The 14,248-nt window shown below is 44.2% G+C and overlaps 1 protein-coding gene across 4 annotated transcripts in view; it reads left to right on the forward strand.

Moving 5' to 3' along the window:
- CHD2 (chromodomain helicase DNA binding protein 2) overlaps positions 1-12,612 on the forward strand; it is an 80,975-nt gene extending 68,363 nt beyond the window's left edge. For 3 of the 4 annotated variants that reach the window (XM_058155777.1, XM_058155775.1, XM_058155778.1), the window contains 10 exons: positions 576-714; positions 2,522-2,672; positions 3,255-3,377; positions 4,095-4,223; positions 5,474-5,614; positions 6,471-6,649; positions 7,415-7,514; positions 8,231-8,438; positions 9,740-9,983; positions 10,412-12,612. In XM_058155777.1, coding sequence (XP_058011760.1) covers positions 576-714; positions 2,522-2,672; positions 3,255-3,377; positions 4,095-4,223; positions 5,474-5,614; positions 6,471-6,649; positions 7,415-7,514; positions 8,231-8,438; positions 9,740-9,983; positions 10,412-10,742 — 1,745 coding nt within the window. In that variant the 3' untranslated portion in view covers positions 10,743-12,612. The remainder of the gene's footprint in view (positions 1-575; positions 715-2,521; positions 2,673-3,254; positions 3,378-4,094; positions 4,224-5,473; positions 5,615-6,470; positions 6,650-7,414; positions 7,515-8,230; positions 8,439-9,739; positions 9,984-10,411) is intronic. The other variant, XM_058155776.1, reaches the window with a different exon arrangement.
- Positions 12,613-14,248: the final 1,636 nt, after the last annotated feature.

A 14,248-nucleotide genomic window follows, 5' to 3' on the forward strand; every position in this document is an offset into this window, starting at 1 on the left:
AGTCATCCAGGTCAGGAAGTCCAGTTGCCACTTGAAAAAGCACCTTTGGGAATAACCCAGGAAAGGTGATCCTAAATCTTTTAGAGACAGTGAGAGATAACATCTTAAGATGGAATCACAGCAAAGCCTGACAGTTGAGAATAATGGTCTTTTTTTAAAAAAAAAATACACAATTTGTTTCAACTTTGTGGGGAAAAAAGAATGAAAATAATGCCAAAACTACTACTCCTTTTCCAAAATCACTGTCAGGCGCAAAGGATCAGGACCACAAGTGAAGTTGCAGCATAGAAGATTTATTCAAGCCGATATGCAAGAATCTAGTCAAATAAAGTTCATTACTAAATTGTCACCTGATAAGGGTTAACAGAATTCAAGAGAGGTTGACTTGTGGCCCCGCAAGGACTCTAAACCGATGACATGTTTAGCTCCAACCCTCCCCGGTTCTGCCTGCTCTTCTCCTACAATAACAGGCCTCCAAACAGGAACATGTTAAACTCTCAGATGTTGAATGCACTTTAAATGTGATTCCCAACCCGGCCCATCTGATTGTGACTGTGTGGCTCCTTTTATTCAAGGTAAAGGACCAGGGAAGAGAAAGGGACCCACAATTAAGATCTCCGGAGTCCAGGTGAACGTGAAAGCGATTATTCAGCACGAGGAGGAGTTTGCCATGCTCCATCAGACCATTCCCAGTGACCCAGTGGAGAGGGCAAAGTAAGCATAACCATCTAAGACAGGTGCAAGTGTGCGAGTCATGAGTGGCCAAAAGAAGAAGAAAACAACGGGGGGGTTTTTTTTGGGGGGGGGGGAAACACACGTTTCTCATAAATAAAATGAACCCTTAGGCAGCGTGTTATTAACCTTCACAAAAGATAATATCATACATGTGAACAAACGGAATTTAAAATGTAAATCCAGAAGGGGCAGCCATTACTTTGACTCTGCCTTGTGAGAAAACATGAAGAGAATTGCTGGATTAGACCAAAGGAACAGTCCATGATAATCTACCAGATTAGCAGCAGGTCTTCTGGCTGTTGAAGTCTTCTCTGAATCTCCTTCTACAAGTGGTCCTTGCCTTATGGCCACAATGGGGACCAAAATGTCTGTTGCTGAGCAAGACAGTTGTTCAGTGAGCTTTGCCCTATGTTATGAACTTCTTGACATGGTTGTTGAGTGAATCACTGCAGTTAAAATTGCTAACACATTTCCTGACAGTGGAACAGCTTGCCTCCAGAAGTTTTGGGTGCTCCATCACTGGAGGCTTCTAAGAAGAGACTAGACAAGTCATTTGTCCAGAATAGTATAGGGCTGTGATGGTGAACCTATGGCACGTGTGCCACAGGTGGCAGGCGTAGCCATATTGGTGGGCACGTGAGCTCAGGTCCGGCGCACATGTGCGTGCCGGCCACATAATTTTCGGACCTTCTGGGCCCACCAGCAGTAGGGAAGCAGGCTGTTTCCTACCTCCGAAGGGCCTGGGTGGTGGTGGTAGGAAAGGGATGTTTTTTGCTCTCCCCAGGCTCCAGAGCCTTTCTAGGAGCCTGGGGGTGTGAAAACAGCCTTTCCCCCAACCTGGAGGCCCTCCGGAGGCCAGAAACGGCCCAGCCCGTTTGCCAACTTTTTGGTGGGACCGAAGTTGGCAAACGGGTCATTTCTAGCCTCCGGAGGGCTTCCAGGGGGGTGGGGAAGGCAATTTTCTCCACCCCCAAGGCTCCTAGGAAGGTTCTGGAGCCTGGGGAGAGCAAAAAACGGGCCTACTGGGCCCACCGGGCTAAAAGCAGGGGGAGCACGGGGGGGGTGTCGCGTGCGTGGGGGTGGAGCACATCGAATTATGGGTGCGGACACATACACACTCATCCTCCCATGCTCCCTCCGCTTTTGGCACAGGATGGCAAAAAGGTTCGCCATCATTGGTATAGGGTCTCCTGCTTCAGCAGGGAATTGGGCTATCCCAGGGGTCTCCAACCTTGGCAACTTTGAGACTTGTGAACTTCAACTCCCAGAATCCCTCAGCCAGCAAAGCTGGCTGAGGAATTCTGGGAGTTGAGGTCCACAAGTCTCAAAGTTGCCAAGGTTGGAGACCCCTGGGCTAGACGACCTCCAAGGTCCCTTCCAACTTTGTTATTCTGTTAGATACTTCCGGCCATCTTGATTTCCTCATCTTCTCCAGGGAGAAGATAACTTAGGGGAGAGAGAAGACTCCCTTCAAGGCAAACTCTGTGTTGCCTTTTTTTCAGCTAGGTCTTGATAGCTGTTTCTCACATGAATTTGATCCTTTCTTAGAGCAATTAAGGAACGGTCCTTTGCTCAGTTTAGGTGAAACTTATTGTTAGCTAGTGAGAAGAGCTTTAAGAGAGACAACTGCACCTGTGGGTGCATAGCCACACTTTCACACACACACCTCTAACTGTGCCTTTCTTTTGTCTTATCTGGTTGTGTTGTAGAACTTTATTGACGAGGGGACGCCTCGCATGGAATTGCTTGTCATCTTTCGCCTGTCCTCTCTCCTCTAATTTTGCAGGTTCTGTCTGAACTGCCGTGTCAAATCTGCCCATTTTGATGTAGACTGGGGAGTGGAAGAGGACTCTTGCTTGCTGCGGGGGATTTACGAGCACGGATGTGGGAACTGGGAGCTCATCAAGTCAGACCCAGAACTGAATCTCACCGACAAGGTACAAGGAACTTCACACGGGGGTCAATGTTTTACAGATGCAACACCAAATTATAACACTTGAGAAAAGAACTTCTGCAAGAAGCGGTGGCATCAGATACGGGGATTACTGGTTCTGCAGCTTGACAAGCAATGTTTTTTGCATTGATTTTATGCATAAAACACAGAGTCGGTTTGCTCTCCTGGTTAAGGCACCAGGCTAGTAATCGGGAGACTCTGAGTTCTAGTGGTACCTTGGGCACAAACCAGCTGGATGATTCTAAACAAGTTTTTTTTTATTATTTGCATTTATATCCCGCCCTTCTCCGAAGACTCGGGGCGGCTTACACTATGTTAGCAATAGTCTTCATTCTATTTGTATATTTATATACAAAGTCAACTTATTGCCCCCAACAATCTGGGTCCTTATTTTACCTACCTTATAAAGGATGGAAGGCTGAGTCAACCTTGGGCCTGGTGGGACTAGAACCTGCAGTAATTGCAGGCAGCTGCTGTTAATAACAGAGTGCATTAGCAGTCTGAGCCACAGAGGCCCCAACAAGTCCCTCTGTTTTATGTTTATTCCTTCTCCACCTATCCCCAGATTTTACCAGTTGAGACAGATAAAAAGCCACAGGGGAAGCAGCTTCAAGCACGAGTAGATTATCTGATGAAACTTATCCAAAGAGACATGAAGAGGAAGGAGAATCTGAACAAGACAGAGGAGGTCAGTTCCGCCGCCGAGCAAGCTTCGTTTGTTCCAGTGGACATTGTTTCTGCTGTGTACTGTTTGGGAAGTTAGCACATTCAAAACTCAAGCTTCCAGTCTTTGTGGTGGAAAATATGGACATAGTAAGGAAGGGGCTAAAATAAAGAAACTGGACTCTTTTATCAGCCTTCCCCAATCTCGGTACACACAAACAACACATACACACACACATACCGAGCAGGGTGGTATAGCATGAGTGAAGCACAGGGTGTCCAAAGCTGCTTTCTGGATCATTTGAAGTTTTTGCTTGCCTTCAAGGGCAGCCCACTGTGGAGCGCATTACAGTAGTCCAAGTGGGAAGCAACTAGGACTTGAGTGACCATGAAGGGGGTCTCCCTGTCCACGAATGAGCAAAATTAGTACATAAATTGAACCTTGCAAAGGCCCCAATTGTCACAGCTGCCCTCTGCTCCCTGGGAAGAAGCTACCGGTCCAGGAGGGCCAAGTGTTGCATCATCTCTGTCCGTGAGAAAACTATGCCATTGAGGTACAAAGATGGTCACTCTCCAGAGCCCCAGAGAGGTGCTCTGCAGGGAGCACCTGCAGGTACTGCAGGGAGGTGGGGGACTCTATGCAGGAAAGGGATTGCACAAATAAAGATAGGGCCCACCAAATTGGCCAGCAAGGTGGATTTTCTGATCATCTGTGCCCTCGTGGGCTGTTCTTCTGTCCTAGGACAAGGCCAAAAGTGTGAAGCCCCGAATCCGGAAAGAAAACAAACCCCCCAAAATCAAGGAGGAGCCGGGAAATGAAGCCTCTTCTCCGCAGCCTCCAGACAACCAGTCAGTAGAAGGGCAGAAGAAGGTAAGCATTGAGAGCTGAGGAACCAGAACTTCCTGGTGGAGAAAATGGCGGACTAAAATTTAAGGTCTGCCCTTTCCTCTACCATTTTTTGAGTGCCACCTTAGCCAGAGGCTACAGTTCAGAAAAATCCCAGACTGATGCAGCCATTTTGTTGAGACTTGCTGGGATCCTTGTATCCAGATTATTGCGCTCTCCCTGCCCAAGAAGGATGGGGTATATAAGAATGCCCTGAAAATGAAGGAGAATACTAGGATAAGCAGCCTACTAAAAGCCAAGAAAACAAAGCTAAGCAGCCAGGCCAAAGCCACAAAAAAGAAGGTTGAGCAGTCAGACAAAAGCCCAGTAATCAAAGCTCAGCAGATAACTAAAATCCAAGAACTCAAAGCTCAGCAGTCAGCCGAAAACCAAGAACAGGAAGAAAGGCAGGATGAAATGGAACAGGCACCTACTGGTGTTAACCTGTCTTGGTGGCCATGCCATTGCTGTTTTAACCAAGGTTCACATATGTGCGTTGGTAACTTGGCTGTGTGGTTATGTGAATAATTTAACCTTGGTTAAAATCAACTTCATATTATGGATGGAACATTCTTTTACTTCACTCTTTAGGCATTTGGGCCAGGGTGAATGCTCTGGCTGTCCTTGTTAGAACTGGGAAGCTAAGCAGGATTGGATAGGGTTAACTGGGTGGAAGAGCATCAGGAACTGCCCAGATTGTGGTCTTGGCTAGGAAATCTAAGAAACAGTTAAAGACGCTGGACGGCTGACAGCCTGGGTTCAAGACCGGAATTCCGCATAATGGGTGAGCTCCCGTTACTTGCCTCAGCTCCTCTGCCCACCTAGCATTCGAAAGCATGCAAATGTGAGTCGATGAATTAGTACCACTTGGGAGGGAAGATAACAGCATTCCATGTGCCTTTGGCATATAGCAATGCTGGCCATATATCCAGGGAAATTGTTTTCGGACAATGCTGCCTATTTTTGCCCAAAAGGGGGATGAGCACTGTCCCATAGAGTTGGCCCTGACTGGACAGAGTAAATCTTTACCTGTACTTTATTATCATAAAAATGGAGAGCCCTGTTTGACGGGGCAAAGGAATCCCCTGGAAATTCCAGGCAGCAGAATGCAAGTTTCTCACCACCCTTGTTTTTTGGTTTTGGTTTTTCTTCCTTTTCCTTATTGGCGCATCTGTGACTTCCCATCCTGTGCTGTTTTTCATGACGGATGCTATCTCCTCTTTGTCTTTTCACAGCCCAAAGGCACTGAGGCCAAACCTGGAAACAAAGGGAAGAAACCTCTGGGTCAGGGTCCTGTCCACATTACGGCAGGAAGTGAGCCTGTCCCCATCGAGGAAGAGGAAGAGGATGACTTAGATCATGCAACCTTCACCATTGTGAGTCTTCTCCAGGGACCAAAAGGGGGAAAGATCAAAGCAGGCTGGTCGTTGATCCTAGAAAATCTGCCTTTGACTCAGGAAGGCAGCAGCGATTTAGTTCCGAAATCAGCTTAGATCTTTTTTATGAACTTTCAATGAAAGGTAAAAGACAAACTTAACCAGCCCCAAAAGATTTAAAAATGGAGAATGGGAGTCAAAGGGGGGGAAAGTTGAAAAATGAGAAGAATTGGGAGGGGGAAGGGAAGGATAGAAAAAAAGGACTTCACACTTTCTTCAGGTCAGAAACAAATAAATAGGGAGACTTACAACCACAATTGAGCCCAGAATTTATATTTGTTAAGTGGGAAATTAGCGAAGTGAGTTTTTCCCCCCATTTTACGACCTTTCTTGCTACAGTTGTTAAATTAGTAACAGGGTTGGTAAGTGAATCTGGCTTCCCCTTTGACAGAAGGTCGCGAAAAGGGATCCCAGGATCCCAGGACACTGCTACCGGCATACTCTGGATCAAAACTAAAATGTCATTCCTTCACCTAAATAAAGATGGGAAATCTCTTGCAAGGTCTCCGAGATTTTATGGCTTCCCCAGATGAGCGTTAAATCCCATCCTGAAATTTGAGAAAGCCTTTCGCTTCCTTGATCGTGCCCAGCAAACTGGGGCTTGAGACCATGTGGCTCCAGATATTTCTTTGAAGACTCCCATGGCTGGCATTTTGGAAGGGTGCCCACAGCCGATCCCCTCCCCCAAATTCAAATGGGCCCCTAGCCTCAAAAGGTTGCCTCAATGGGGGTCTCCCTTTCCTCCGCCTTCCTTCTGATGTGCAACTAAAAACTTGCCGTTTTTCTGTCTCCCAAGTGCAAAGAGCTGATGAGGCCAGTAAAAAAGTCCTTGAAGCAGCTGGATAAGCCAGAAAGAGGACTGACAGACCAAGACCAGCTGGAGCAAACTCGAAGTTGCCTGCTGAAGATAGGAGACCACATTGCTGAATGTTTGAAAATCCACACTGAACAGGAAGTTCTTAATGTATGGAGAAGGTGATTTGCCTGCCCACCAAATCTTCAATCTTTCTTTCTCTCTCTCTCTCTCTCCCTCCCCCTGATGTTGCAGTCGAGACTTGTGAGTCAGGAGTCTTTTTGAGTTTGGAGGTACAGGTGCAGAAGGGACAGAACCTGGGGATGGAGTCAAAAGCGGAATCAGCCTAGAATCTCTACATAGTCACAAGCAAACTAAGTCCAATTCCCCTTGAATTTCTGCTGCAATGCTACAAAGGAGATGCAGTCTTCAGTTGTTGAATTGTGTTGAATTCCCCTATGTGGAAATATGTTTGAGTGTTTAAAAAAAATTGCACATTTTTGTCCAAAGAAAACCATGATTTGCAGTAGTAAAGAGAAGTAGCAGACTGGGTCATGCCATGCTTAGATCAAAATCTCCAGACTTTATCTTGGGAGTCTTCATGACTCACGTTTGAAGCAAGACATTTTTAGAAGCAGAGGGGGTGTAAGAGGGGATTTTGGGGCCCCAGAATAAAGCATCTCTCCATCACTGCTTGTTTGGGCCATCATTTGTGTTGTAAATGTTGTACCTTGACGAATGTATCTTTTCTTTTATGTACACTGAGAGCGTATGCACCAAGACAAATTCCTTGTGTGTCCAATCACACTTGGCCAATAAATTCTATTCTATTCTATTCTATTCTATTCTATTCTATTCTATTCTATTTCCTCCAGCATGAAAAGTTCGGGCTCCTGGCCCAGTTCCTAAAAAGAGAAAATTAAAATTATATGTTCACCTCCTTTCAGGAATCTATGGGTATTTGTCTCCAAGTTTACCGAATTTAATGCCAAGAAATTACATAAGATATACAAGATGGCTAACAAAAAGCGATCCCGGGAACAGGAGGTAAGAACAGAGATGTGTGTGTGTATGTTTGTGTTGTGCGGTAGAATGGAAGGGATACATATATGAATAAAGAGAAGGAAGGAAAGGGAACATCTTGTGCAAAAGAAAATCTCAGGAATTAGAGGAATTCTGGTTGAGGCTTTTAGGTGGGACTGTACTCTCTCTCTCTCTCTCTCTCTCTCTTCCTTCCTTCCTTCCTTTTTTTCTTTTTGCTCCTGGCTCTTTTCATTGCTGTCTTAAGAGCCAGACGTTGGCTAAATACAAGATTAAAGATTAAAAATTAAATTATTATTATTAAATCCTATCTTCAGGATAGGTAGCCTTTCAATGCTCAGAGGACATAGGTTGGGGATCAAAGCCCTTGAGTCTTTTGGCCCACTCCTTGATGGGACTGTAATTCTCTGTGAGCCTCCAGCTCCTTTTGCTGGATTGCGCCACCTCGGCTCTTGATGAACTTGCATTGCTTTTTCTTCAAGATGCCTGCCACCTGTGGGGGGTCCCTGGGGTGCCAAAAGGGGCTGGCCTAGCAAACCTTGATGATAAAGACATCTTTGTAACAAATGATGAGGTGTGGGGGAAGGAAAGCCTTAAGGCTTTCACTTTTCTTTCTCTTTCTTTGTTTAACTTCCCTCCTCCCCGGCTACTGATTACTAAGACCCAAATCATGGTTACTGTTGGCCCTTTGAGTTTTCCAATGATGTTGTCTTTCTACTCAGCAGGAACATAAGAAGAAGGAAGACACAACGAGCGGCAAGCGGCTTCGTCCAGAAACGCCTGGGCCCAGTCGAGATATTCCGATGTCTCCTGTCCCACATAGCCCTCACGGTCAAAAGCTGCAGCAACCATCTCCCCACTCTTCCCAGCTGCATGGACATCCACGAGAGAACTACAACCAGCCAAATAGAAGGCATTTCAGCCACACGGGTGAGAGATTATCAGGTCTGTCCCAACTTGGGCATTTAGGAAAGAAAGACTCTTGTTCCCATTTGCAGTTGAGTTGCATTTAGTAAAAGGTCTGCTTTTACTAGAGCCAAGTGGTTATAGTGTAAGCAAAGCTAGATCTGAGGATTCTTGGATAAACCCAGTAATTTTCCTTTTCTTCTCCCTGATCATCTTTTTTAGTGTCCAATGTGGGTCAGATTAGTTGTTTTGGTAACAATTCCCAAAGTTTGGTGCCTCTTTGGTGGGCATTCGCATTCCTTTCCTATGCCTGTGTCTGTTCTGTCTCCTTCCCAACTTCAGACCCACGAGCTGGCCTTCAGCCAGTGGATTCACGGCTCTTATCAGTCCTGGCAGAGAAATCGCAGCTGCCTGCCAAAGTTCAAACAAATGACTCACATAGCAAAACTTTCAGCTCTTTTTGAAATGGTTCAGCTAAACTTTTGCTTCCCATGGAGTGAGAGCAGTCCCAAAGCTCCTTATATATCTTGTGGGGTGGGGCTCCTGCCCCACCCTTCCTTTTGATGACGCCGCCTCTCTAATCTTCTGAAACGCGGGTCAAGCCAAGCTTGATTATTATTATCAGCTGGGTCTGAAGGCGTAGCCTGGGGAAGGGAGGAATCAGGGGATGACAGCCTCATTACGTCCTCCGACTGGTCTGGTTCTGGCTCCTGGAGCCGAGCCAAAGGAATCGGTGCTCCCGAGGTAAGCCTTACCGGCCCTTCCCCCTCACTCTCAGAGTCACTTTCGGGCATGCGGCCAGGTTCGGGGGCTGGAGTCACAACACTGTCCTTGGAGCGTTCAACCGTTGTCTCTTGTTGGCACTTCTGCTTCCTGTCATCCCCCTTCCTATATCCCTCCATCCCCCCTCCCCATATTTTATGGCAGGCTGCCACCAAAGCGAAGCAGGGCTGAAGCAGTGTGGTGGCAGATCTAGCAAGAGATCTTCTTGGAGACCAGAGAAGCTCTGCCCTTCTTCCTAGCTTCCTGAGATGGGGGAAGGTGGCAATGCCTGACCATCCTTGGTCCCCTTACTGGAACCACATGCGATGCATGGTTCAAGGGCCTCCCAGTTTAACTCTGGATGGGCAGCTCCTGCTATGGATACTTTGATTATTGTGTTACTGTTCCTCCTCCTCCTTTTTCTTATTTTCTTAAAAAAGAGATGATAAAAATCAGATGAATAGTAGACAAAGGCAGAAGTGCAGATAACGAAGCCCATGTGGATAAGATCCTTGGGCTTCCTGTGCAAGAGTGCTAGCTTCTTCCCCTTCCTTGTCATGCAGAACGAAGTGAATGGCAGAGGGATCGCAAATTCAATTACAGTGGCAATGCCAATGCAAATTGGGGCAGAAACCGCTATCACCCATATGAGCAGCGCTGGCACAAGGATCACCACTATGTGGATCGCCAGGCGCGCCGAGAACAGTATCGGAGCTCAGGAAACTACCAGCCGAGCAACGTCTCTCGTAAACGCCCCTATGATCAGTACAGCAGTGAACGGAATTACCGCGGACATCCGGATTACAGGTGAGGTGCTAAGCAGGCCATTCAGCTAGGCTTTGGGACTTCTGCGGGAATTCCAAAAGCAGTGAATGGTGTTTGTCAGCCAGATCATAAATACTAAAATTGACGTTATTAACATATTACTATTTGCTGCACCGTGTATAAAATCCTTCATCATTTAATTATTCAATATTTTAATACACAGTACTAATAACAATGGTAATATTATTTAAGTATATATAGTAAAAACATCTTTCAACTTCTAATCTTTAAATCCACATATTAATTTTCAAATATTCTATGTCTAGATAACTGTTGAACTGGGCTGACATTCCTGTTCTCTTCCATGCCTTTGGCGCCAGAGGGAATTAAGCATCCCAAGATCTAGATAGGGTCCTTTTTCCTTCTTCTGTTGAGTTGAATGCTTTGAATTCTTCTTCTTTTCCCTCCAGGTACTGTCATGAAACCAAGAGGCGAAGGTTAGATGGCTTCCGGCCCCAGAATTACCAACAAGATTATCGGAGGATGTCTGAATATAGACCTCCCTTGAATTATCATGGGCAAGGGCCATCTGACCATTACAGGCCTTTCCACCCAGACAAATCGGCTGATTACAAGCAACTCCTTCCCACTTCTCACTCCCAGCTCCCTGACCCTCGCTCTCCAGCTTCTCAGAAATCTCCACTTGGTGTCAAGTCTCCCATCCAGCATCGCTCACCTCTGGATAGGCCCTTAGAACAGAAAAACAATCCAGATTATAACTGGAGTGGCCGGAAAACCTAAGAGGCCCAGAAGCAGAGGCAAACGGAAAGAGCTAGTCCGGCCCGAGGAAACACCAGTTACAGGGCCATCAATGCTGGAACCAGAAAGCCTGAATACAGTGCTGTAGAGCTTTGGGCTGTAAGAATTTGAAGTGGGTCAGAAGAACTGGATCCACCAAGGGGCCTGAATTTTAGCCCCAAATTTGCCTCCCATCAGTATACTGGCTGAATGTTGGGAGTGGTCTTCCCTGCACCAAGGGACCTCTAGGGAACAAGGTCAGGTCTACCCCCTACGTTTTGGAATGAAGATTTTGCGTTTGTGTCGGTAATGCCAACTTGAGTTCTGGACATTTCACGGAATGGACAGGCAGGCTGCGTAGGATACAGACGGAGGCGGAAGCTATACGACTTTGGAAGTGAGGTTCAATTTGCTGCTGGAAGGGGATGATAGAGAAGACCGCAACAGCTACAGCTATTGAATAAAAATTTGGCGTTGGGGAGGGCAGGAGTGAGACTGAATTACAGAATGGTGAAACCAACTTTTGATGAGAATGCTTGGAACTTACTTCCAGGTTACTCTGCTTACTGAAGACTGCAGAGACTTGGAAGTCTATGGACTTAAAATGGTCAGAATGCCAGAAAGCAAAACAAAAGAAGAAGGAATGGTTTATGATCTGGCCCCTCCTTTTCTCTTCTCCATGCTTTTCTTTGCCTTAGCAACTTTGGGACTTCCAGCAGCACTACGTGAACCAAGTAGAGCTGTGGACAAAGAACAGTTTTTGAATGGTGGTGGAAGAACTTTCATTTCCATGGTTGTGAAGGAGCGAGAAGGACAGTATGTCCATGTTCTTGGAGGACTTCAGTATTCAAAAATTGATTGTGGAGCTCCTGTTGTTTTCCTCTCCTCCTCCTCCTCATAATCCATGGGAACACCAGGGATTCGGCTTGGAGGAAGGACCTGAGAGGAGGGTCCACCTCAAGACAGGATTCCATGAACATCTCAAGATGGTCAACTTAGCACTTCTGGTTAGAAAGGTTCAAAAAACCCCAATGGCTGTCATCCATAGAAAGGAGACACCAGTGAACTAAGCAAGATGAAGGAATTCTCTCATTGAGGGAAGAGAAACATGGAGTTTTGTCCCAGGGGGAATTTTTATACACAGGTGGCAAAGATCTGAGTGATAATTATACTTTAATGATAGCAACATCTTCTCAAAAAAAAAAAAAAAAGCAACTCCGACAGATATCCCTCCCTCCCCCAAAATGTATATGTGTGTGCAGATGTGAGCACTTATCCCCAAATCTATTGCTTTGGGTTAAATTCCTGCTTTTAAAAATGAAATGGCCAAATACATACTGAAAAGTAGCATCCCCGCGTTTATCAACTTTCAAATGAATTTTGTGCCCCCGGCAGGAATCCTGAGCCATAATTTTTGATATTTCACTGCCAAGTCGGTTTGTTAAGTGTTAAAACTTTTATCGGTGAAATAAGAAGGAAAGGATCAGACCAAGTGTTTCTCTTCTAAGTTTCTAGAGGGGCGTTTTTCTACCTTTGTCTACCTGTGTCCATGAGTCTGCCATATCCTCTTTTTCTATGACATCTCGCCTGTTAACTGTCAGAAAAGGCACTACAGAATTATTATTTTTTTAAGGTCCTTTTGTTTTCACCCAGAGTGGTTGACTAAATGTGAAGCCAAGAGTTCTGTCTTGTTAGTTAATTAGAATATTTCTTTCACTCCTTAGCATTGATTAGGTTCCATAATTGTTATTTAATTAGAATAGAATTAGTTAGAATAGTTACTATTTCACTCCTACATTTTCTTATAAGGGTAAAATATTTTTGGGCCGATTGTTTTCAAGTGGTTACTTTCAAACATAATTTCTGGTAGTTTCCTTGTTAATTATAATAGAATTCATTAGACTACTTACTATTTCACTCAAAACCTCTGACATGCTCCTATAAAGGCAAATTATTTTTGGGCCAATAGTTTTCAAGTGGTTACTTTCAAACTTAATTTCTGATAGTTTCCTTAATGGTTACTTAATTACAATACAATTAATTAGAATAGTTACTTTTTCATTCATAATTTCTGACATGTTCCCATAAGGGTAAAATATATTTGGACCAATAGTTTTCAGGTGGGATACTTTCACTCTTCTGATATGTTACTTAATTCTTACTTCATTAGAATAGTTACTTTTTCTCCCCTAAGTTCTGATACCTTCGTAACTGTTACTTAATTAGAACAGTTGCTATTTCGCCCCTAAGTTCTGATATGTTTCTGATTGTTACTGAATTAGAAGAGCTACTGTTTCACTCCTAAGATCTGCCCTTTTCCTGTAAGGTTGAAATATATTTGGGCCCCATAATTTTAGGAGGGGAAATTTTTGCAATGGAATTGTGAGCATTAGATGAAATAATAAATCCAGAATGTTTCTATGTTCTCTTCTTGCCCGGGTTGAGAATTACAAAATGCTGGTGGGAGGGGGAATTCTAGATGTGCGCCTAATTTGATGCATTTATGAAGGTTTATTGGAAGATTGAAGGAGAAGATTCTGGCTGCTGTTTGGTTTCTACCAGTCATCCAGCTGCGATAACCCTACTCGATGCTGTTTCGCTCCCCACCTCACCCCACGATTTGGGGTAGAAGAACTTTGGGGCATAAAGTGATGGACTTAAAAGGAAAATGAAATCCCTGTGACTAAGGAGAGTAATTAATTTGAATTTATATTTGTGACAAAATTTTTTTGGCACTTTTGAAGTGATTTCCAATGTAAATATGAAGTTTATAAAGTATTATTATTATTATTATTTTTCCTATGGATAAGCTCCTGTACTTTGGATTGTTGTACATTAAAAGTTGAATTTTTCAGAAATTGGAATTTCCATCTCTCCCCTCCCCCCCCCCCATGTCCCTGAGGTTATTTAAAACTTGACGGTTTTCTTGTTCTGAATATATTGAAGACTTTTATTACTTCAGTTTAAAAGCCTGATTCTAGATAGTGAAGACAAAATCTTCCTCAGTCATTTGTTGTTCTTCTTCTTCACTTCCTTTTTTCATATTGCTTGACATTTTCTGCATTTATTTTTTCTTTTTGATCTCTTCTTTGAAAAGTATCCCAGGACTTTGAAAAAGATCTCAATGCAGGAATTTGAAATTAGGCCAAAGGTTATATTTGACCTAAGATATCTTCCGCATCACAAATCTATTCTAACTGAAAGCTAATGACACTTTTTAAAAAATAATAATAATAATAATAATTGGTCTTTGTTCTTCTGAAGTTGGTAATTATTTTGGCAGCAAAGTGAGCTGGCTTTTACAGTGAAGTAGCCAATTCAACAAACACAACAAACATGATCCAGTTCATGCCATTTTTTTCATCTTAAACATTGCATCAACAGAAATTTAGGACTGCATAATTGGGAAGAAAAAGAAATTTATTCGCTTTTTTTAAAATCAATAAATAATTTACAATATTTACATCACAAAACCCCATACAATTTCCACACAAATGCAATAAGCTGGA

This window comes from Ahaetulla prasina, chromosome 13, assembly GCF_028640845.1.
Source record: "Ahaetulla prasina isolate Xishuangbanna chromosome 13, ASM2864084v1, whole genome shotgun sequence".
Classification (NCBI taxonomy): domain Eukaryota; kingdom Metazoa; phylum Chordata; class Lepidosauria; order Squamata; family Colubridae; genus Ahaetulla; species Ahaetulla prasina.